Consider the following 25,341-nt stretch of genomic DNA (forward strand, 5'->3'; position numbering starts at 1 on the left):
ATTCGCAGAAGTGTACCCGTGGAGGCCAATCAGCTGCTGATAGTGCCTGCACACGCTGTACATGGTACGGAAACAACTCGTTCTCCCGTAGCACCCTCCATACAGTGACGTGGTCAACGTTACCTGACGCTGACATTAGGGTTATCGTCAACTGCACGAAAAATTTCCTCGTCCATTGCAGGTGTCCTCGTCGTTCTAGGTCTTCCCCAGTCGCGAGTTATAGGCTGGAACGTTCCGTGCTCCCTAAGACGCCGATCAATTGCTCCGAACGTCTTCCTGTCGGGACACCTTCGTTCTGGAAATCTGTCTCGATACAAACGTACCGGGCCACGGCTATTGCCCCGTGCTAATCCATACATCGAATGGGCATCTGCCAACTCCGCATTTGTAAACATTGCACTGACTGCAAAATCACGTTCGTGATGAACACTAACCTGTTGACGCCACGTACTGATGTGCTTGATGCTAGTACTGTAGAGCAATGAGTCGCATGTCAACTAAAGCACCGAAGTCAACATTACCTTCCTTCAATAGTGCCAACTGGCGGTGAATCGAGGAAGTACAGTACATAATGACGAAACTAAAATAAACTCTAACATGGATATGAAGCGTTTCCGGACACATGTCCACATAACATCTTTTCTTTATTTGTGTGTGAGGAATGGTTCCTGAAAGTTTAGCCGTACCTTTTTGTAACACCCTGTATAAAGTGCTGATGTATAAATTTGATGGTCCGCATTGTAAGAGTACTATATCCAACGAGATAATAATAAGTAATATCATCTTTATTTGAGAAATTTGGTAAGATTGATCGCGAAAGTGTGCACTGGTTTCTGTTCCAAATACTGGCACTATGTTTTAGTGGGAAAATCTGAGAACAATATTAAAGCAAAAGTGAAGTGCACTGCTGAATGTCGTTTCTACAGAGAACAACACATCTAAAATTCCACTAAATGCCCCGGAAAACTCGGTATGTATGCGACAGTATGCATACCAATATGTTCTAAAACGCCGCGCAAAAAAAACGGGATTTTCCGGTGATCATACCTCGGCTTCTATTGATGATTAAAAGTTAGCGTCAAGTGTTTAGGATAGCCATTGGGCTAGGGACCATTTGTATACCCAACATAAGGATCGCCGTAGTGTCACTATCCTACAGTACAAGGTCAAAGTATGAAAACTGCACACTTCCTCCTGCTTGGGCAAATGGATCAAATCGGTTAGTTCTTTTTGCATTTGATGTAGTCTATAGTGGATGGGGGAAAGAAATACAGTAGAAGAAGAATGGGTAGCTCTGAGGGATGAAGTAGTGAAGGCATCAGGTGATCAAGTAGGTAAAAAGACGAGGGCTCGTAGAAATCCTTGGGTAACAGAAGAAATATTGAATTTAATTGATGAAAGGAGAAAATATAAAAACGCAGTAAATGAAACAGGCAAAAAGGAATACAAACGTCTCAAAAATGAGATCGACAGGAACTGCAAAATGGCTAAGCAGGGATGGCTAGAGGACAAATGTATGGATGTAGAGGCTTATCTCACTAGGGGTAAAATAGATACTGCCTACAGGAAAATTAAAGAGACCTTTGGAGAAAAGAGAACCACTTGTATGAACATCAAGAGCTCAGATGGAAACCCAGTTCTAAGCAAAGAAGGGAAAGCAGAAAGGTGGAAGGAGTATATAGAGGGTCTATACAAGGGCGACGTACTTGAGGACAATATTATGGAAATGGAAGAGGATGTAGATGAAGATGAAATGGGAGATATGATACTGCGTAAAGAGTTTGACAGAGCACTGAAAGACCTGAGACGAAACAAGGCCCCGGGAGTAGACAACATTCCATAGATCTACTGACAGCCTTGGGAGAGCCAGTCCTGACAAAACTTTACCATCTGGTGAGCAAGATGTATGAGACAGGCGAAATAACCTCAGACTTCAAGAGGAATATAATAATTCCAATCCCAAAGAAAGCAGGTGTTGACAGATGTGAAAATTACCGAACTATCAGTTTAATAAGTCACAGCTGCAAAGTACTAACGCAAATTCTTTACAGACGAATGGAAAAACTGGTAGAAGCCAACCTCAGGGAAGATCAGTTTGGATTCCGTGAGGCAATACTGACCCTACGACTTATCTTAGAAGTTAGATTAAGGAAAGGCAAACCTACGTTTCTAGCATTTATAGACTTAGAGAAAGCTTTTGACAATGTTGACTGGAATACTCTCTTTCAAATTTTGTAGTGGCAGGGGTAAAATACAGGGAGCGAAAGGCTATTTACAATTTGTACAGAAACCAGATGGCAGTTATAAGAATCGAGGGACATGAAAGGGAAGCAGTGGTTGGGAAGGGAGTGAGACAGGGTTGTAGCCTGTCCCCGATGTTATTCAATCTGTATATTGAGCAAGCAGTAAAGGAAACAAAAAAAAAAAAAATTCGGAGTAGGTATTAACATCCATGGAGAAGAAATATAAACTTTGAGGTTCGCCGATGACATTGTGATTCTGTCAGAGACAGCAAAGGACTTGGAAGAGCTGTTGAAAGGAATGGACAGTGCCTTGAAAGAAGGCTGTAAGATGAACATCAACAAAAGCAAAACGAGGGTAATGGAATGTAGTCGAATTAAGTCGGGTGATGCTGAGGGAATTAGATTAGGAAATGAGACACTTCGAGTAGTAAAGGAGTTTTGCTATTTGGGGAGCAAAATAACTGATGATGGTCGAAGTAGAGAGGATATAAAATGTAGACTGGCAATGGTAAGGAAAGCGTTTCTGAGGAAGAGAAATTTGTTAACATCGAGTATAGATTTAAGTGTCAGGAATTCGTTTCTGAAAGTATTTGTATGGAGTGTAGCTATGTATGGAAGTGAAACGTGGACGATAAGTAGTTTGGATAAGAAGAGACTAGAAGCTTTCGAAATGTGGTGCTACAGAAGAATGCTGAAGATTAGATGAGTAGGTCACATAACTAATGAGGAGGTATTGAATAGAAATGGGGTGAAGAGGAGTTTGTGGCACAACTTGACAGGAAGAAGGGACCGGTTGGTAGGACATGTTCTGAGGCATCAAGGGATCACAAATTTAGCACTGGAGGGCAGCGTGGAGGGTAAAAATCGTAGAGGGAGACCAAGAGATGAATACACTAAGCAGATTCAGAAGGATGTAGGTTGCAGTAAGTAACTTGCACAGGATAGAGTAGCATGGAGAGCTGCATCAAACCAGTCGCAAGACTGAAGACAACAACAACAACAACAACAACAACATAGTGGATTTGATGGGACATATGGAGGCACCATTAGTTCATGGGCATCACCTCGGTAAACCTCAAAAAAGAATTTTTACTATATTTTCGCCATCACCAGTGGATCAAAACATAGCCGAGGAGTGCAAGATAGTACAGTAAAAGGCTGAAATTTTTACGATATATTCCTAAGATCCCAATCTCGAACAACCTTGAATATTTTCTTTATATCTTTATCCCTTTCTCAGATACAGAGGTTCAATTTTACCCTATTCGTACACTTAAAATATGCACGAAAAAATTAAATAGATTGACTGGTGGCAGTTATACCCTTACAAGTGATTTAATTAAACTGACGGGTATATCAATTAATGAATTATGCATTTGAGTAAATTCGTGGGTGGTTACATAGGAAACCCCCCCCCCCCCCCCCCCAAAAAGTGTTTTTTACCATTTGTTCGCAGACTGCAGCAGATCAAATCCCAGTCGCGGATTCCAAGACGACTATGCACAGTAAATAGTTGTAATTTTTACGACATATTTGTATGGCTTCGGTATCGAACAATCCTGAAATTTTTCTAGATATCTTTATCCGTTTCCGAGATTGAGAGGTTCAAAATTACTGTAGTCGTACACGTAAAATATGTACGTAATTTGCGGTGTGTGTGGATAACGTACGGAGAAATACGATGTAAAGTATCCCTGCTAACATTCGAATGGTTCTGGGAACTCCACGTTGTAGTACTGATGTACATGCATAATTTGTGTGCACGTAAAATCCGGTGAGAGGAGTAAAATTAGTTTTACGTTATTTCAATTTCACATAAGTATACTGTCAAAAATTCACTGACACACCAAGTTCTCTCCATAAGAGTGACATGCCCTGCTTGGAGAGGGAAGAGAGGGAACCAGAGGAAAACTGCTTCTATCAGAGCACAAAGAGGTGAATATACTCCTCTTTATTAAAAGACTCTGAAAAGTGGCGAAGCAGCTGTCGTATTCTACCTTTCTTAGCACCTTTAAAGTTTCACACAAAAATATTGGCTTGCGGTCATATTCGCTCTTTCTTATGCTGAGGGAGAAGGAGACAGTGGCAGGGGGAAAAAGACAGAGAAATAATAAATTATGGTAGGTAGTAGACAGTTTGTCGTATAGAAAGAGCAAAGGAGACAATGACAGGGTGAGAGAAAGAGAGGGACACTGCGGCAATGGAACACAGTTGACAGTGAGAGAACAGTGCTACGGAAAGAGTGCAAGAGACGGTGCCAGTGGGTGAGAGACAGTGACAATGAGAGACAGAGTCTGTGACAATGACTATGAGGAAGAGAGAGAGATAGTGACACTGAGAAGAGACATCGGAAGTAGGAAGGAACGAATGAAATAGTAGCAGTAAGAGAGAATGAGAGGTAGAAAGTGACAGTGAGAGGAGCAGAAATGGTAGAACAGTACAAAAGCGACTATGGGGTTGGGTTGTTTGTGGGAAGAGACCAAACTGCGAGGTCATCGGTCTCGTCGGATCAGGGAAGGATGGGGAAGGAAGCTGGCCGTGCCCTTTTAGAGGAACCATCCCGGCATTTGCCCGGTGCGATATAGGGAAATCACGGAGAACCTAAATCAGGATGGCCGGACGCGGGATTGAACCGTCGTCCTCCCGAATGCGAGTCCATTGTGCTAACCACTGCGCAAAGCGACTATGGCTGTGAGACAGAAGAGTTACAGTTGGAGAGCCACAAGGATATAATGACAATTAGTTGAGCCGGGTAAATGAGTGATAATGGGCAGTTGGGAGTAGATGGTCATGAGATACGTTCACCGATGGACAAGTGGGTGTGATCGTGTAACAGTTAGGAAGCTCGTGAGAGTGATAGGTGAACTGCATGTTAAAAAGAACGCGTAAATGTTCGCTTACCAACATTTCTGCAAAAATTTTTAAAGATCGTAGGAAGGTAGAGTGAGGAAATTGGTACCCCAATTTTCAGTCAGAGCCTTTTAACAAAAAGGAACACTGTCCTCTCTTTTGTGCTCTGGTAGGAGCATTTTTCCGCTACTTACTGTTGCCTTCACAATAGTAAAACAGGTTTACACGCGGTAAACTTTCATAAAAGAGTTCAGTTTAACCAAAAGAAGTTCCCTGACAGCAGTTTTTAATAATCTTTGCCAGTTCTTGGTTGGACGCTACGACTACCACTCAAGGTTGTAGAAAGATCACGCTGTTTAGCAAGGCTGAGCAGCCACTCATAATACACACATCAAAAGAAGTTTTGCATCATCTCGGTTCTGAGACATCCGGAACATGTACAGAAAACTGGAATAGAGCAACATAAACATCATTCACGCCCTTTTTATTGCTCATGAAAACCACACATTGCATGTTGTACCACCATACAGCGAAACCTACAGAGTGGTGTTCCAGATTGCTGTACACACCTGTACCTCTAGTAGCCAGCAGCACGTCCTATTGCATTGATGCATGCCTGTATTCGACGTGGCATACTATCCACAAGCTCTACAAGGCACTGTTGGTCCAGATTGTCCCACTCCTCAACGGCGATTCGGAGTAGATCCCTGAGTGGTTTGCGGGTCAATTCGTCCATAAACAGCCCTTTTCAATCTATCCCAATCACGTTCGATAGGGTTCATGTTCGGAGAACATGATGGCCACTCTAGTCGAACGAGGTCGTTATCCTGAAGGAAGTCATTCACAAGATGTGGACGATGAGGGCGCGAATTGTCCTCCATGAAGACGAATGCCTCGCCAATATACTGCAATATGGTTGCACTATTGGTCGGAGGATGGCATTCACGTGTCGTACAGCCGTTACGGCGCCTTCCATGACCACCAGCGGCATACGTCGGCCCCACATGATGCCACCCCAAAACAGCGGAGCACCTCCACCTTGCTGCACTCGCTGGACAGTGTGTCTGAGGCGTTCAGTCTGACCGGGTTGCCTCCAAAAACGTCTGGCCGAAGGCATATGCGACACTCATTGGTGAAGAGAACGTGATGCCAATCCTGAGCGGTCCATTCGGCATGTTGTTGGGCCCATCTGTACCACGCTGCATGGTGTCGTGGTTGCAATGATGGACCTCGCCATAGACGTAGGGAGTGCAGTTGCGCATCATGCAGCCTACTACGCACAAGTTGAGTCGTAACACGAAGTCCTGTGGCCGCATGAAAAGCATTATTAAGCATGGTGGCTTTGCTGTCAGGGTTCCTACGAGCCATAATCCGTAGGTAGCGGTCATCCACTGCAGTAGTAGCCCTTGGGCGGCCTGAGCGAGGCATGTCATCGACACTTCCTGTCTCTCTGTATCTCCTCCATGTCCGAACATCATCGCTTTGGTTCACTCTGAGACGCCTCGACACTTCCCTTGTTGAGAGACCTTCCTGGCACAAAGTAACAATGCGGACGCGATCGAACCGCGGTACTGACCGTCTATGCATGATTGAACTACAGAACTGGTGGAATGACTGAAACTGATCGGCTGTCGGTACCCCTCCGTCTAATACGAGAGGCGTTTGAAAAGCCCGTACAAAGTCCGAGAGATGGCACCACTAGCGCGTATCGAGGTCATGTTTAGTTAGTAGCATCTTTGGAAAGAACGCACACCAAGTTTCAGCCATACTAGTCAATTTCTTTGTGTTTGGCACTCGTGTGAATCAAGGAAGTCGAGTGATTGTCAAAACATGGACCAAAAAGAATTTCGCGTGATGATTAAACATTACCTTATGAAAGGCAAGACGCCTCAGGAGACTAAAGAAAAGCTTGATAAACATTACGGTGACTCTGCACCTTCGATCAGAACAGTTTATAAGTTGTTGTTGTTGTTGTGGTCTTCAGTCCTGAGACTGGTTTGATGCAGCTCTCCATGCTACTCTATCCTGTGCAAGCTTCTTCATCTCCCAGTACCTACTGCAACCTACATCCTTCTGAATCTGCTTAGTGTATTCATCTCTTGGTCTCCCTCTACGATTTTTACCCTCCACGTTGCCCTCCAATACTAAATTGGTGATCCCTTGATGCCTCAGAACATGTCCTACCAACCGATCCCTTCTTCTGGTCAAGTTGTGTCACAAACTTCTCTTCTCCCCAATCCTATTCAATACTTCCTCATTAGTTATGTCCATGATTCACTTCCATACATGGCTACACTCCATACAAATACTTTCAGAAATCACTTCCTGACACTTAAATCTATACCCGATGTTAACAAATTTCTCTTTTTCAGAAACGCTTTCCTTGCCATTGCCAGTCTACTTTTTATATCCTCTCTACTTCGACCATCATCAGTTATTTTGCTTCCCAAATAGCAAAACTCCTTTACTACTTGAAGTGTCTCATTTCCTAATCTAATTCCCTTAGCATCACCCGACTTAATTCGACTACATTCCATTATCCTCGTTTTGCTTTTGTTGATGTTCAACTTATATCCTCCTTTCAAGACACTGTCCATTCCATTCAATTGCTCTTCCAAGTCCTTTGCTGTCTCTGACAGAATTACAATGTCATCGGTGAACCTCAAAGTTTTTATTTCTTCTCCATGGATTTTAATACCTACTCCGAATTTTTCTTTTGTTTCCTTTACTGCTTGCTCAATATACAGATTGAATAATATCGGGTAGAGGCTACAACCCTGTCTTACTCCCTTCCCAACCACCGCTTCCCTTTCATGTCCCTCGATTCTTATAACTGCCATCTGGTTTCTGTACAAATTGTAAATAGCCTTTCGCTCCCTGTATTTTGCCCCTGCCACCTTTAGAATTTGAAAGAGAGTATTCCAGTCAACATTGTCAAAAGCTTTCTCTCAGTCTAGAAATGCTAGAAACGTAGGTTTGCCTTTCCTTAATCTTTCTTCTAAGATAAGTCGTAGGGTCAGTATTGCCTCACGGAATCCAAACCGATCTTCCCTGAGGTTGGCTTCTACCAGTTTTTCCATTCGTCTGTAAAGAATTTGCGTTAGTACTTTGCAGCTGTGACTTATTAAACTGATAGTTCGGTAATTTTCACATCTGTCAACACCTGCTTTCTTTGGGATTGGAATTATTATATTCTTCTTGAAGTCTGAGGTTATTTCGCCTGTCTCATACATATTGCTCACCAGATGGTAAAGTTTTGTCAGGACTGGCTCTCCCAAGGCTGTCAGTAGTTCTATGGAATGTTGTCTACTCCCGGGGCCTTGTTTCGTCTCAGGTCTTTCAGTGCTCTGTCAAACTCTTTACGCAGTATCATATCTCCCATTTCATCTTCATCTACATCCTCTTCCATTTCCATAATATTGTCCTCAAGTACGTCGCCCTTGTATAGACCCTCTATATACTCCTTCCACCTTTCTGCTTTCCCTTCTTTGCTTAGAACTGGGTTTCCATCTGAGCTCTTGATGTTCATACAAGTGGTTCTCTTTTCTCCAAAGGTCTCTTTAATTTTCCTGTAGGCAGTATCTATCTTACCCCTAGTGAGATAAGCCTCTACATCCTTACATTTGTCCTCTAGCCATCCCTGCTTAGCCATTTTGCAGTTCCTGTCGATCTCATTTTTGAGACGTTTGTATTCCTTTTTGCCTGTTTCATTTACTGCATTTTTATATTTTCTCCTTTCATCAATTAAATTCAATATTTCTTCTGTTACCCAAGGATTTCTACTAGCCCTCGTCTTTTTACCTACTTGATCCTCTGCTGCCTTCACTACTTCATCCCTCAAAGCTACCCATTCTTCTTCTACTGTTTTATAAGTAGTTATAAGTTTTATAGTTATAGTTTTATAGTTATAAGTTTTATAAGTAGTTTCAAAATTTTCGGAGTGGCCACATGGGCACAAGTGATGCTGAATGTTCTGGACGCCTTGTGGAGGTTACAACTCCGGAAATCATCGATAAAATCCATGATATGGTGATGGATAACAGAAGAGTTAAGGTGCGTGAGATTGCTAGTGCTGTGAGCGTATCGAATGAATGGGTACATAATATTTTACATAAACATGTGGACATGAGTAAGCTATCCGCAAGATGGGTTCCGCGATTGCTCACGCTTGACCAAAAACGGAATCGTGTGAAGTGTTGCAAGGAAGGTTTGTAGCTGTTCAGGAAGAATCCACAGGACGTTAAGGGCTGTTTCGTCACTGTGGATGAAAGAGGGATAGATTACTACACTCCTCAGACCAAACAGCAATCTGAACAATGAGTTATCATGGGAGAATCTGCACCAAAAAAGGCGAAGACCATTCCTTCGGCAGGAAAGGTTATAGCGACTGTCTTTTGGGATTCGCAGGGGATAATCCTCATAGACTAGCTGGAAAAGGGTAAAACTATTACAGGTGAATAATATTCATCGTTGTTGGACCGTTTGAAAACCGAGCTGCAAGAAAAACGCCAGCGATTGGACAGCAAAAAAGTTCTTTTCCATCACGACAATGCATCAGCACACACCTCAACAGTTTTGGTCGAAAAATTAATGTAAATAGGATTACAACCCGTTTCACATCCCCCTATTCTCCAGACGTGGCTCCCTTGGACTAGTATTCGTTCCCCAATTTGAAGAAATGGCTGGCAGGACAAAGATTTTATTCAAACAAGGAGGTGATTGCAGCAACTAATAGCTAGTTTACAGACTTGGACAATTCCTATTATTCGGAAGGGATCAACAAATTAGAACAGCCTTGGACGAAGTGTATAAGTCTAAAAGGAGACTATGTCGATAAATAAAACAGGTTTACCTCAAACAGGTAAGTAATTTTTATTTTTGCAAGGACTTTTCAAACGCCCCTCGCATGCGCTGCTCATTCATGGTCGTTTACATGTTTGGGTGGGTTTAGTGACATTCTGAACAGTCAAAGGGACTGTGTCTGTGATATAATATCCACAGTCAACGTCTATCTTCAGGAGGTCTGGGAACCGGGGTGACGTAAAACTTTTTTTGATGTGTGTAATAGACGGTAAAAGTTCACGATATTGGGAGACAGAAAATGCGAAGGGTCGTTACAGGGTTACTAATATCTTGTCTAGTGAGTTAGCACTGCTTTTCATCATTTAATAACAAACGATATTTATGTTGATACAGTAGCGCTGAAAAGTATTTTGACAACATAAAATTCGTTACTATTTCTCTTAAAATAAAACATTATCGGACAGTCTCTTGAGTATAGTGGAGAGCAGAATAACTGCGATCATATTTTGAAGGTTTCAGGTTGCGACGTGTTTGTTTACACTTTGCGCTGCCGGAAGAATGCGACTTTCAGCGAGCTCAAAAGTATTTTGACACGCAGTTTGCTCCGTGAATTCGTGGACGTTACTTGCTTCTTGGTTCTGATTTCTGCTGATATTTACTTACAGTAATTATTTCAATATGTCGAAACGTAAGGAATATTATAGTGACTTTAGAAACGCTATGATAAATGCAATAAAGCAAGGACTGAAACAAACCGAAGTTGGTCGTATTTTAATTGTGTCTCGTCAGCTCGTTAGTACACAGAAAAAATTGCATAATAAAAGAAAGGCTGTCGAAAATAAGCCTTGCAGTGGAGGTCCAATAAAAACGCCCCTGAAGTCGATCATATTATAAAGAAGTTATCAACAAGTGATGTTCCCAAGTCCGCTGTAATGATGCAACTGTAATTACATAAAGAGAATTAAAAGAAAAATATAACGTCGACATTCACGTTTCCACTGTCAAACGACGCTTGAAACTCTTTGGAGTACATGGACGAAGACTGACGAAAAAGCTTTTAGCATCTATGAAAAGCAGGAAGGCCCGACTTGCGTTTGCAAAACGGGCACAGATCATGCTCAAGTTCAGACTGCTCTAAAATTCTGTGGAGCGACGAGAGCAAATTTAATTTTATGTCATCTGATGGTATCAAGTATGTTCGATGTCCTGTAAATAATAATACCCACAGTCAAATATGGAGGTGGCAGTATGATGACTTGGGGATGTTTTTCACGCTCTGGAGATGGACTGTTAGTTCCAATTAAAGGTAATATGGATCGATTCGTTTACGAAAAAGTATTGAAGACTGAAATACTACCATACACTAAACACCATGAGGCGTGGCACCTTATATCGCTCCTGTCTAGAGCCTGTGTATTGGGAGAATGACTCTTGGGTGCACAGTGACAGATGGTTTGAAGCCGGTTCAGTTGAGTAAGTAGTTCTAATTTTTATCCACCAGAGTCCAGCAGTGCACAGATACATTCAAGGAACAGGTCAAGATAATGTTTTTGTGAAATGTTGTTTATTTCTTGAAAGCGTTTTTGTTTATTTATGTTTTTACAGTTTTGTATATGCTTTTAATAGTGTGAATGATGCATGAATGTGGTCTAAAGTAAATGAACACTGTACGAACGAGTGTGAGAGAGTTTTAAGGCAGTGTGAATGCAGACGACATGGAATGTTGTATCATAATATGATAAATAAGTTTATGTAAAAGGAAAGCTAATTCGAGTGCAACTGAAAATAGTCAATAACGTAAAATATAAATAAAAATCACAATGTTCAATATTTATTTCGAGAAAAAGTACAGTTCTAAACTGTGTTATTTGTTGATTGGTTAACGGAGTATAGTTTGCCGCCGCTTATAGTCGTGCTACATGCCTCATTTATTACGTTTTTTTTTGTTTTTTTTAAGAAAGTAAGCGTTTTTAAGTAATTTTGTGTATGAGAAAAGACAGCAATTCCGCGTGGCATATTAAGATTGAGCAGATCGGTGACCAAAAACTTGAGTGCGTTAGACACCGATAAACTGAATAGTATGGCGAGCATTTTCATTTAAGAACAATCCGTGCTTAGTAACTGTTCAGATTTCGGTAAATACGTTACCATAAACTTGCTAAAGTGATTGAAAGTGTTTGTGCATGACTGTGTTAAGATTATCACGGGCTTGGTAGTGAACGAGTACATTATCAAGTTTCAGAATATACCGAAATTAAGACATTTTCGATTCTTGGAACAATTACGTTATATGTAGTCTGGTGCGAGTGGCAGTACGGTAGGTTTCTGCTCGGCTTTCCTACCGACGATCTGCTGCAACTAGTTTACAGGTAGGTGCAGGTACAGTACGAAAGGAACCGCCCCGCCGCAACGACAAGCCAGCTAGGTGGTATTTTCAACAAGATAACGATCCCAAGCACAGTCCAAGTGCATTAGTGGTTCTTTAAAACGCAAAAAAGTCGAGGTTTTGGAGTGAGCAAGTCAAAGTCCGGATTTGAATTCTATAGAACATTTGTGGGAGGAGTCGGATAACAGAATAAGAATAAAAAATTACTCCAACAAAGACGTTCTCTTCGTAACTCTCTAAAATGAGTGGGATAAAATTCCAATTGATCGATTCCAAATGTTGGTCGATTCAATGACGGCGCGACGTGAGGCTGCTATAAAGGCCAATGGATATCCCACAAAATATTGATTTTCTTGCTATGGTAGATGATAATTATGCGTTAAAAATGTTTCTTTCAAACAATGTCAAAATACTTATGCTCCACCATTGTTCTCATTACAAAAAATTACACTCTGTAATGTTGCAAACAAGGGCTACTTGGTCACTATTCTGTAGAATATTGAATATCCATGAATGAAATAAATTACTGATTTTCTTGTTTCATATTTGCTTTTAATTAATCCAATTAATATGTTTGTCAAAATACATTACAGGCCATTAACATTGCTACACCATGAAGAAATGCAGATGATAAACGGGTATTCATTGGACAAATATATTATACTAGAACTGACATGTGATTACATTTTCACGCAATTTGGGTGCATAGATCCTGAGAAATCAGTACCCAGAACAACCACATCTGGCCGTAATAACGGCCTTGATACGCCTGGGCATTGAGTCAAACAGAGCTTGGATTGCGCGTACAGGTACAGCTGGCCATGCAACTTCCACACCATACCACAGTTCATCAAGAGTAGTGACTGGCGTATTGTGACGATCCAGTTGCTTTGCCACCATTGACCAGACGTTTTCAGTTGGTGAGAGATCTGGAGAATGTGCTGGCCAGGGAAGCAGTCGAACATTTTCTGTATCCAGAAAGGCCCGTACAGGACCTGCAACATGCGGTCGTGCATTATCCTGCTGAAATGTAGGGTTTCGCAGGGATCGAATGGAGGGTAGACCCACAGGTAGTAACACTGAAATGTAACGTCCACTGTTCAAAGTGCTGTCAGTGCAAACAAGAGGAGACCGAGACGTGTGACCAATGGCACCCCATACCATCACGATTGGTGATACGCCAGTGTGGCGTTGACGAGTACACGCTTCCAATGTGCGTTCACCACGATGTCGCCAAACACGGATGCGACCATCGTGATGCTGTAAACAGAACCTGGATTCATCCGAAAAAATGACGTTTTGCCATTCGTGCAACCAGGTTCGTCATTGAGTACACCATCGCAGGCGCTCCTGTCTGTGATGCAGCGTCAAGGGTAACCGCAGCCATGGTCTCCGAACTGATAGTCCTTGCTGTTGCAAACGTCGTCGAACTGTTCGTGGAGATGGTTGTTGTCTTGCAAACGTCCCGATGTGTTGACTCAGGGATCGAGACGTGGCTGCACGATCCGCTACAGCCATGCGGATAAGATGCCCGCCATCTCGACTGCCAGTGATACGAGGCCGTTGGGATGCAGCACGGCGTTCCGTATTACCCTCCTGAACCCACCGATTCCATATTCTGCTAACAGTCATTGGATCTCAACCAACGCGAGCAGCAATGTCGTGATACGATAAACCGCAATCGCGATAGGCCACAATCCGACCTTTACCAAAGTCGGAAACGTGATGGTACACATTTCTCCTCCTTACACGAGGCATCACAACAACGTTTCACCAGGCATCGCCGGTCAACTGCTGATGGTGTATGTGAAATCGGTTGGAAACTTTCCTCATGTCAGCACGTTGTAGGTGTCGCCACCGGCGCCAAACTTGTGTGAATGCTCTGAAAAGCTAATCTTTTGCATATCACAGCATTTTCTTCGTGTCGGTTACAGTTAGCATCTGTAGCACGTCATCTTCGTGGTGTAGCAATTTTATTGGCCAGTAGTGTAGTTTAGAACGCGACTGCCTATCAGGCAGGGCCAGCCGCTTCTGCTTCCCGCCTTGCAGTAGCGCAGTGCGGCGCTTACCTGGCGACCATGTTGAGTCCGTCGGGCGGCAGGTGGTTGAGGCAAAGCAAGTGATCGTAGCCTGCGGTCGTCCGGCCGTGTTGCTTGCGCATGCGCTTTGGTGCCCGGAAGTCCAGCGCCGTCTTGCTCACCAGTCGGATCTCTCCTGTTCATGTGGGATTCTGTCGGCACCTGCCCAGCTACAACACTCCTATACAGCTATCTTGACAATTTAATGGAAATTCGTGGAAGGGGCAATGTGTAAAATAAGAAAAAGGCAACCGCCCACGTATAGCGGAATGATGCGTGTAGCACAGAAACACGTAACAGAAAAAGCATTCGCATAAGCTTCCCAGCAATAGCTCTTTTTCTAGCTGGAGTACACACATTCACGCATACAAGCACGAAGACACCAAGCGCAGCCGGCCGCTGTGGCCGAGCAGTTCTAGGGGCTTCAGTTTGGAACCGCGCTGCTGCTACGGTCGCAGGTTCGAATCCTGCCTCGGGCATGGATGTGTGTGATGTCCTTAGGTTAGTTAGGTTTAAGTAGTTCTAAGTTCTAGGGGACTGGTGACCTCAGATGTTAAGTCCCATAGTGCTTAGAGCCATTTGAACACCATGCGCACATTCCCGTGGCCCCGGCCCGACGGACTCCACAGCAGCGCCAGTTAAACCTCGCGCTAAGGGACAGGCAAAGTGTTGCTGCAAGGCAAGAGCGCTCAAGGGAAGGGACTAAAATGGGTGCTCCATCTCAACACAAGAATAACCACGGGAGTGTGTGTTTAGGTGGCTTTGTGGTTGTGTGTGTGAATGTGTGTACTTTTGCTAGAAAAAGAGCTCGTGATCGAAAGCTGATTTGAGCGCTGTTTTCTGTGACTTGTTTCTATGCTCCACGCAACGAGCGGCGATACTTACAGGCGGACCTCACGAAATCATCCTCTTAGGATTTCTTCATGTTCTTAGGATTTGAAGCTTAGTACCCAGACAAAAGTAGTATGAGGTAATAAAAAAACCTCGGAAAATTCGTCTTTGAATATTTGAAGGTTTCCCATCGCTGTTAACTACGAGGGTTGCCCAGAATGTAATGCACCGCATTTTTTTCTCAACAATTCTGTATTGAACATAATGAGAATTACACACACGAAGGAATGGTGTTTTACCTACACACCCTATTTTTCGCATAATCTCCATCCCGTTCTATGGCCTTCAAACAGCGCGAAACAAGGGCGTGTATGCCTTGTCTGTACCAATCCTTGTCCTGGTGATGGAGTTAGTGCTTCGTCCTCAAAATGTCTTCCACGAATAGCATCGTTTAGTGGCCCAAACAAGTGAAAGTCCGAGGGGGCTAGGTCAGGGCTGTCAGGTGTGACAGTGGTGGATGGTCTCCCCAAACGCTGTTAATCGTGGAGCTCCGCCGAACCGTTTTTTGATGACCTCACCCTCCGTGCCCAGCGACTAACTGTACTTCTGACGACGGTGGATGCTCAATAAACTTTGCACAAGCGCTTGTGAATAGTCTCCACAGTTTCTTACTCTTCTTGTGACGTACGTCACCTACAGACGCCATTTTGAAACTGTCCTGTGCTACGTTATCTATCGGGAGTGACAGAAACTTGGCGCCCTAACTCAGGAGACTTCAGATAATACTTGCGTAACGTTTGGCATTCGTAGCGTTGTTTTCGGCTGAGAAAAAAAATGCAATCCATTACTTTCTGGGCAACACTCGTATAAAGCATTTCTTCTAACATGTTAACATACTTTTGCGTTAGCTAATCATGTAGGGTAAAAGTCTAAAAATGATGAAGTCACTGGTACGAATCTCGATGGTGGTAAGTTTTTATCCCGGCGGAGGTTCGAGTCCTCCCTCAGGCATGGATGTGTGTGTTTGTGCTTAGGATAATTTAGGTTAAGTTGTGTGTAAGCTTAGGGACTGATGACCTTAGCAGTTAAGTCCCATAAGATTTCGCACACATTTGAACATTTTTTAAAAGTTTGTATAACTTTTATTCAGATTCCATAGTTATTAACCAAAATAAATGTTACTTAGCTAATACGGAATCAAATTTTGTAGTAAAAATAGCGCGCTTCTGTTTTTAATTAGTAATCGAATGAACAAAATAAAAATGCGATAAACTATGACAAACTGCCTATTGGCTTCTGTCCCGTGTTCTTCGCCCGACGTTCGTCTGATGATTTTACTGGCGTTCCTCCAGCACGAGTGGCTGGCATTGTCAAAGCTTCACCCTCCATTGCTGGTGGTGAACTGGAGCCGAGCTCGCTGCGGCAGACTATATGTACCTGGTGCGTCAACGTCCGAGAGCTTCTCCGTGATCATTTCCCGTGCGGTTCTCCTCTTACTACCTGAGTGGGCCATTCACTGCAGCACGGGAAGCCAGGATCCTTTTACTTTAAGGCTTTCCTCTTTCTTGTTGAAGCTGTTCCCGTGTTTTTGTTCTCTGAACAAGCGAGAATAGCTTGTGCTGGCGAAACGTCAGTAAAATCATCAGACGAACGTCGGCCGGAGAAATCGTGACAGAAACCAACAGGCAGTTTGTCAACAAATGACCACGAAAGCCTTAACAATTTTGTTTGATAAACTATGTTAAGATCCGTATTGTGAAATGAAATACACTTCTCTGCAGAATCTATGGACGGGATGGATAAAGTAACATACTAACTACCAAGTGGATACGAATGAAAGTGTTGAAGGATGTTGCGAAAGATCTCTAAGACACGCACAGTAAGCTGGACGTCACACCCCGGAACATAAGGCAGTTCATTCATTCATTTCCGTGTCCGGTGACAATTTCCAGAAGGTAGCAACTCCGATGGCCTTGTAGTTTCCCTCGAACAGGTCCTGTGTTGTGCAGGGTTGTTCCAGTTGAGGTCAAATTAGCAGGTGGGCCGGGTCTTGTGTTGTTCTGCACTCGCAGGATGTTTCTCCAACAGCTGGAAGAATGCCCCATTTTCGCATGTTGGTCTTGCAAAGAGGAACGCCCACCCTAAGACGATTGAGCGATCTCCAAATAGGGTAGAGCAAGTCATTTCCTGGAGCTAGCTCTTACTTTACAGGGATATCAGGTGGTAGCTTGCTCTTTCACGTGGTGTTGCGGTCAAACTCTGGTGTTCCCTCTAGCGGTTGAGTCCTGGCGATGAAGCTCTTTCTCGACTTCAGTCGACGGACTACAGCCTGATGACCGTGCAGTGGATGTCGGGGATCATAAATTTGCTTATCCCTCTCTACATCAGCAGCAACAGCCCTTCTATAGTCTGGGAGACGAGTCTTTGGTATTGACAGCTCGGTAGCGTCTTTCCGTTGCCTAGCGACCGCAGGCAGGCAGCCAATGACGGCCTGACTTTGAGCGGGTAGCAAGGGCCACGCTGTCGCTGTGAAACCCGGTCGCGCGCGCTTACGAAACTTACCAGTGTTCGCGTGCAGGCGGTGCGGTCGTTCGTCGTTTGTCTGAAGTTGAATTCGCAGTTTATTCCGTTTTTGTTGTTTTTAGTGTTTCTTTGTTTATGTTTCGTTGTAAACAATGTCTAGTGCGGCGGGTAGTACCAGCCCAACACAAGAAGTGAAACGGAGGAAGAAAAGTGTGCTACACACCCATGCCCGTGAATTCGTGTGCTCTGTGAGGGATTACTTTGAGAAAGAAAAGGACAAAGGTGGGCCCTTAATTCCTGTTGTTCAGGTTGCGAAGAGAACTGCAGCAGCATTGAAAATAAGTGAGAACACTGTTGTAAAGATAGGGAAAGAACAGTATAGTGTAGATTGTGACGAGAGTGGCACAATAAAGCTGCACACACCAGGAAAGAAGCGACCGAGAAATAAGCAGGTGACAGCTTTGGACGATTTTCAGAAAGACGCTATTCGTCGTCATATATACAGCTATTATAAGAGAAGGGAACATCCCACTCTATCTAAATTACAGGTGTCGCTTCAGAAAGATGATCTTTTTAAAGGGAGCGAATTTTCATTGCGTACAGTGTTGAAAGACATAGGCTTCAGCTATTCACTGTTTAACGGACGCAAAATATTAATGGAAAGGACAGATGTAGTTGCATGGCGGTGCAGATTTCTGCGCAGGATCATGGGTGTGGAATTCGAAAGTATAGTGTGGTTAGATGAAACTTGGGTCAATGCCAGCCATTCTTTACGTAGAGGCTGGAATGATGGAACGCCCGAGGGGACAATGGCAGTGCCTGTTGGCAAAGGAGGGCGTATTATTGTTGTCTTACATGCAGGAACATCGAAAGGTTTTGTGCCAAACTGCTTGAAAATGTTTCGGTCAAAAAAGACGGGAGATTACCATGAAGAAATGAACAGTGTAGTATTTCAAGAATGGTTCGAGACATCGCTTATGACGAATCTGACAAGTCCATCAGTGATTGTTATGGACAATGCGCCTTATCATTCCGTTGTTCACGATAAGGCACCAACCTTGGCAACAAAAAAAGACGATATCATTCAGTGGTTGAAACGGCGAAAAGTAGATTTCAGAGAAGATTTAAGGAAGGCGGAACTGCTCGAAATTGTGGCACAAAAGAAACCCCAATTTCCAACATATGTAATTGACGAGATTGCTAAAAGGCACGGGCATGAAATCGTTCGGCTTCCTCCATACCACTGTCACTTCAATGCAATTGAAGGAGTGTGGGCGCAGATAAAAAATTACATTGCTGGAAACAATAAAAAATTCACGATCTCTGAAGTGGAAACTCTCCTTCCAGCAGCTATCAATAAAGTGACAAACGAGACGTGGGCTAAAATTGTAAACAGCACTGCAAGTGCCATCAGAGAGGCGGCCAAAACCGAAGGGGTTGTGGAAGAATGGATCGAAAATTTAATTATACATCTGGGAGAGAGCAGTGGTAGTTCGAGTAGTGCTGAGGAAGACAATGTCAAATCAGATTCTGACAATGATGTGAGTGGTGTTTTTCCATTACAGTAACTACAACGTATTCAGGAATGTAAGGAGGAAGTTTGCTATCGATCTACAACCAGATCATCATATTGTGAGTACTTTCTTCAGATTATAACTCTTAATACACTGACCAATTATTCTGTAGCTTGTAGTAGAACAAATTAATAATGCTAATACTTAAAAATGGAAACCAAAACTGCTAATGTTCAACAACTTGCGAAAATAGTTTTCATTTCAGTTGTGAAGTTTAACAAATAACTTTATTATGTTTCAACATCTTAGATACTTGTACTAAATAGCTCTTATCAGTTTTCGAGTTAATATATTTCAAGCATCAACTTTAAAGAAATTCACGCGTACCAATACGACTTGTATTTTGTCTCGCTTTTATTTCTGCTGCTAGAGAATGCGTGTACAGACAGGGCGCCGCGTGCTGTGAGCCACGTTCGGCAACAGCGCCGTCTGCCCGCCGGAACTGTCAGTACCAATCACTCGTCTCACGGACTATAATAGTCAGGGGAGCTATTCCAACAATAAGGTAGATTTTATCGACTGGAGTTGGCTTCATACATCCCGACAAGATTCGGACGGTCTCATTGATTGCAATATCAACCTGTTTGGTGTGAGTGGATGCGCTCCACACAGGTGAAGCATACTCTGCAGCGGACACACACAAAGCAAGGGCCGAAATTCTCAGGACGGGAGGACTTCCTCCCCAGGCGGTGGATGTGACCTTCCTCAAGATGTTATTCCGTGAACTAACCTTCAGCCTGGTGTTATGGCAATGTTTCTTGAAGGACAGAGTTCGGTCAAGGGTAACATCCAGATATACTGGTGCCTGACAATGCTGCAGTCGTTTGCCTTGCCATGTAACGTCCAGTTCCCGCCGAGCTTCTCTATTCTTCAAGTGAAATGCGCACACCTGAGTGTTGTTGGGATTTGGCTTCAGATGGTTGGCTTTGCAGTAGGAGCCTAGCGTATCTAGCGCAGAAGTCAACTTTTACTCTACTTCTTCAAACGTCTTTCCTTGAGCAGCCACTGCAATATCGCCAGCATAGATGGAAGGCAGGGAATTTTTCGTTATGGACTGATCATTAGTGTAAACATTGAAAAACACAGGGATGAGCACACTGGCTTGAGGTAAGCCATTCTTTTGTACGCGCCATCTGCATTTCTAACCATGGAGAGAGACTTGGAATCTTCAGTTCTGTAGGAGAGTAGCAATAAGAGATGTTAGTTGGTAATCCTTGGTGAGTTGGTAAATTTTCTCCAACAACTTCCTGTCTTATGCAGCTGTTAGGTCGACAAAGGCAACTCCTGTTATCTTACCCTGTTTCAAACCATCTTCGACGTGTTGAGTGAGGTTCAGTATCTGACTGCAGTACGACTTTCCAGGTCGAAAGCCAGCTTGTTGAGGAATGAAGGAATGGGAAAAGACAGTGTGTGGCGATCAACGAACAGTTACGGTGCACTGTGATGGTGTTCTTCATTTAACATATCCCAGAGACAAGATCTGGATGACCTCACATGGATGAGAATCATCGGGAAACTGGAAAATTGACGAAGTATGACGTGTGTAGCTCAGAAGCTACGTATTGCTCACTGTATTTCTTCAAGCGGATTGTGAGCATTACGAGCCATAGGCGATGCTGTCCGGAAGAGAAGATGTCGTCGCCCACATTCAGATGCAGCAACAGATGACTGCTACATTGTGCAACAGGCAAGAAGCGACCCAAGTCAATCAGCGGGTAGAATTGCAACGATGTTTAACAGTGGCACGGCGACTGCATGGGGGTGGACTCTTTGCCTGACGACCAGTACGTTGTGTTCTGCTGACATACGTACATCTACATTTATACTCCGCAAGCCACCCAACGGTGTGTGGCGGACGGCACTTTACGTGCCACTGTCATTACCTCCCTTTCCTGTTCCAGCCGCGTATGGTTCGCGGGAAGAACATCTGCCGGAAAGCCTCCGTGCGCGCTCGAATCTCTCTAATTTTACATTCGTGGTCTCCTCGGGAGGTATAAGTAGGGGGAAGCAATATATTCGATACCTCATTCAGCAACTCACCCTCTCAAAACCTGGACAGCAAACTACACCGCGATGCAGAGCGCCTCTCTTGCAGAGTCTGCCACTTGAGTTTGCTAAACATCTCCGTAACACTATCACGCTTACCAAATAACCCTGTGACGAAACGCGCCGCTCTTCTGTGGATCTTCTCTATCTCCTCTGTCAACCCGACCTGGTACGGATCCCACACTGATGAGCAATACTCAAGTATAGGTCGAACGAGTGTCTTGTAAGCCACCTCCTTTGTTGATGGACTACATTTTCTAAGGACTCTCCCAATGAATCTCAACCTGGCACCCGCCTTACCAACAAGTAATTTTATATGATTTTTCCACTTCAAATCGTTCCGCACGCATACTCCCAGAAATTTTACAGAAGTAACTGCTACCAGTGTTTGTTCCGCTATCATATAATCATACAATAAAGGATCCTTCTTTCTATGTATTCGCAATACATTACATTTGTCTATGTTAAGGGTCAGTTGCCACTCCCTGCACCAAGTGCCTATCCGCTGCAGATCTTCCTGCGTTGAGCTACAATTTTCTAATGCTGCAACTTCTCTGTATTCTACAGCATCATCCGCGAAAAGCCGCATGGAACTTCCGACACTATCTACTAGGTCATTTATATATATTGTGAAAAGCAATGGTCCCATAACACTCCCCTGTGGCATGCCAGAGGTTACTTTAACGTCTGTAGACGTCTCTCCATTGATAACAACATGCTGTGTTCTGTTTGCTAAAAGCTCTTCAATCCAGCCACACAGCTGGTCTGATATTCCGTAGGCTCTTACTTTGTTTATCAGGCGACAGTGCGGAACTGTATCGAACGCCTTCCGGAAGTCAAGGAAAATAGCATCCACTGGGAGCCTTATCTAATATTTTCTGGGTCTCATGAACAAATAAAGCGAGTTGGGTCTCACACGATCGCTGTTTCCGGAATCCATCGACGGAACCGTTTGCGATTTTTTCAAAAGTAAAGGGACTAGAGCAACAAGGAGTAGGATCGCATGGTCTGCTCGGATGTGAGCAGATTCAGTCTGAGTAGCGATTCTGGGCTTAACCTTATGTAGCGAGAGGTGGGAACAAGCAATGCACCAACGAACATCGTCGAACAGGATCGTTTTGGTGGTGCATGCGTTAGGGTGTGACGAGGTATAATGCTCTACGGGCGTACTGACCTCCGAACCTTGGAACACGGTAAACTCACCGATCAACAGTGTTGTGGCTCCGTTCTCCTTCCCCATTTCTAACTTTCCAGGGCTGGACGCAGCCCTGACTCCATTTTTATGGACGACACGGCGTGGCCGCACCGAACTGCGTACGTGGATGAGCTCTTGGAACGTGAGGACATTCGGCGAATGAGTAGTCCTGGCCGCACCCCAGAATTAAACCCCATCGAGCACGTGCGGGATGCGATGGGGAGACGTAATCCAGCCTGTCCACATTCATCAACAATCAGCCAACATTTGTCAACCGCACTGGTGGAGGAATGGAAGGCTGTGCCACAAGAACTCCTTACCAAACTTGTGCCAGCGTAGGAGCACGATGCAGAACATGCATTCCTGCCCGTTGTGATCACACATCCTATTAAGAACTATGTAGAGCCGTTTTTAATGTCCAGGTGGCTCTCATATCGGGTGATCAAAAAGTCAGTATAAATTTGAAAACTGAATAAATCACTGAATAATGTAGATAGAGAGGTACAAATAGACACACATACTTGGAATGACATGGGGTTTTATTAGAACCAAAAACATACAAAAGATCAAAAAATGTCCGACAGATGGCGCTTCATCTGATCAGAATAGCAATAATTAACATAACAAAGTAAGACAAAGCATAGATGATGTTCTTTACAGGAAATGCTCAATATGTCCACCATCATTCCTCAACAATAGCTGTAGTCGAGGAATAATGCTTTGAACAGCACTTTAAAGCATGTCCGGAGTTATGGTGAGGCATTGGCGTCGGATGTTGTCTTTCAGCATCCCTAGAGATGTCGGTCGATCACGATACACTTGCGACTTCAGGTAACCCCAAAGCCAATAATCGGACGGACTGAGATCTGGGGACCTGGGAGGCCAAGCATGACGAAAGCGGCGGCTGAGCACACGATCATCACCGAACGACGCGCGCAAGAGATCTTTCACGCGTCTAGCAATACGCTGTTTTTTTTTTATCTAATAAAACCCCATGTCATTCCAAGCATGTGTGTCAATTTTTACCTCTCTACTTACATTATTCCGCGGTTTATTAGTTTTCAAATTTATACTGACTTTTTGATCACCCGGTAGATCGGTGTGACTTCAGTGTAATTATTATCTTTGAATAAAAGTGTCATTTCCTTTCGTCTCACTGCGTATTTCTTTCAGTGTACTCGTACCTTCTGTAGTAGTTCTTTCTATGTACGATCCAAGTTACAACTATGTTTCTTGGCAGTAACACGTCAAGCAAAAATTGCTTTCGTCCTTAAGTTTGGCACACCTGTGTAGTTATACACATCAGTAACAGTTCTCACTGTCTATAAATACGAAAGAGTTTTATTTTCGATTTGATTTTTCGCCTTTTCCACCAAACTTTAATTTCCTGTGAATACTCGCACTTTTGTGTGATAACTAATTAAAAATAGAAAGATGTCACTTTTATTAAAAACACAGAAGAGTATGAACAAATTAAGAAATTTAAACAAAATCAGAATCAAATCAAAAACCAGTACAAAAGAGAAATGCAGGAAGTACAAGATCTGTTGACACACGTGATGCAAGAATTGCATATTGCAGATGAGACTCGCACGCCGTCATGGGAAGAGGGATTCAGAAATAAGGAAAAGTCACAAAATAACAACACAGGATATTTTGGAAACTTTGAAAGAAACTGACAAGGTGCACTACACTAGCAAATATTCCAACAACGAGTCCAACCAGCCACAGACTGCACAGAGCGCAGTCAGCGATTTTCATACAGAGCACTACGTGGCGTTACCAACATAAAAACCTAAACAGCCTACTTACAAGCTTTTGAGGACGGCGTAATTATCCCCGTAAACAAACTCTCAGGTGGCACATGGATATGGGACTACCAACCGCTGACACTCACTCCTTAACTGCGACTTTAAAATATTCAGAAGGCTTTTAGCAGAACGCCTCCGAACAGTACTGCGACAAGTGATATCACTCGATCAAAAGTCGCTCGGCGAAGATAACAACATCCAGACGGTGCTTTTGTGAACATTGCTATTTGATTGCACTAGCAAAGACATGCAACCCCCATGGAGTACTAGCGTTGATAGATTTTGATCAAGCCTTTGATAGAGTGAGCCATGCCTTTCTTGAAGAAGTCTTGATGCACAAGCGGTTTCCACTACCATTTATTACTATCGTGATGCGGCTACTGCGCAATGCCTCGTCAATGGACGTACGACGAAATCTTCCACTGTAGCGAGATCGGTCAGACTAGGATGTCCGCTATTACGATATCTGGCCTCCAAGCAGTTACTCTGCGGCTTTTGTCACCGCTTGGCTGGATTGAATTTATGTGGATATACATTTCCGTGCAAGGCATATGCAAATGACCCGGTGCTGATAGTGCGCAATGAAAACGACATGGGTGTGGCTTTACATTGCATCCACAACTACGGTACGGCCACTGGCAGCCGCATTAATGTGGACAAGTCGATCGCGTTGAATATTGGTGTTGGACTAACGGAAGAATGTGTAGTGCCTTTACGGTTCATGGATACCTTGAAATGCCTGGGTATTGTTTTTACCAATGACATACGACGCACAGCAGGGTATAACTATAGAACACTGCTACAATCATTCCAGATGGAAGTTAAACCCTAGCGTCACCAATTCTACACTTTGCCCAAGTACTCCCGATGCCAATGATGGTAGCACGACGCCTGCTGACGGTGTTCAGTTTCTTCGTGAGCGCAGGTCTACTATCTGTAGTAAGGTACGACGGCGTTACCCTCCCTCTCGGCAGAGGTAAATGGAAACGAGCGATTGACGT

The 25,341-nt window shown here is 43.7% G+C and overlaps 1 protein-coding gene across 1 annotated transcript in view; it reads right to left on the bottom strand.

Moving 5' to 3' along the window:
- The window catches only part of LOC124712108 (galactose mutarotase-like), a 170,350-nt gene that overhangs the window by 43,020 nt on the left and 101,989 nt on the right, over window positions 1–25,341 (bottom strand). Inside the window, exon 7 of the mRNA XM_047242406.1 lies at window positions 14,352–14,496. Coding sequence (XP_047098362.1) covers window positions 14,352–14,496 — 145 coding nt within the window. The remainder of the gene's footprint in view (window positions 1–14,351; window positions 14,497–25,341) is intronic.

Source organism: Schistocerca piceifrons, chromosome 8 (assembly GCF_021461385.2).
Source record: "Schistocerca piceifrons isolate TAMUIC-IGC-003096 chromosome 8, iqSchPice1.1, whole genome shotgun sequence".
Lineage (NCBI taxonomy): Eukaryota > Metazoa > Arthropoda > Insecta > Orthoptera > Acrididae > Schistocerca > Schistocerca piceifrons.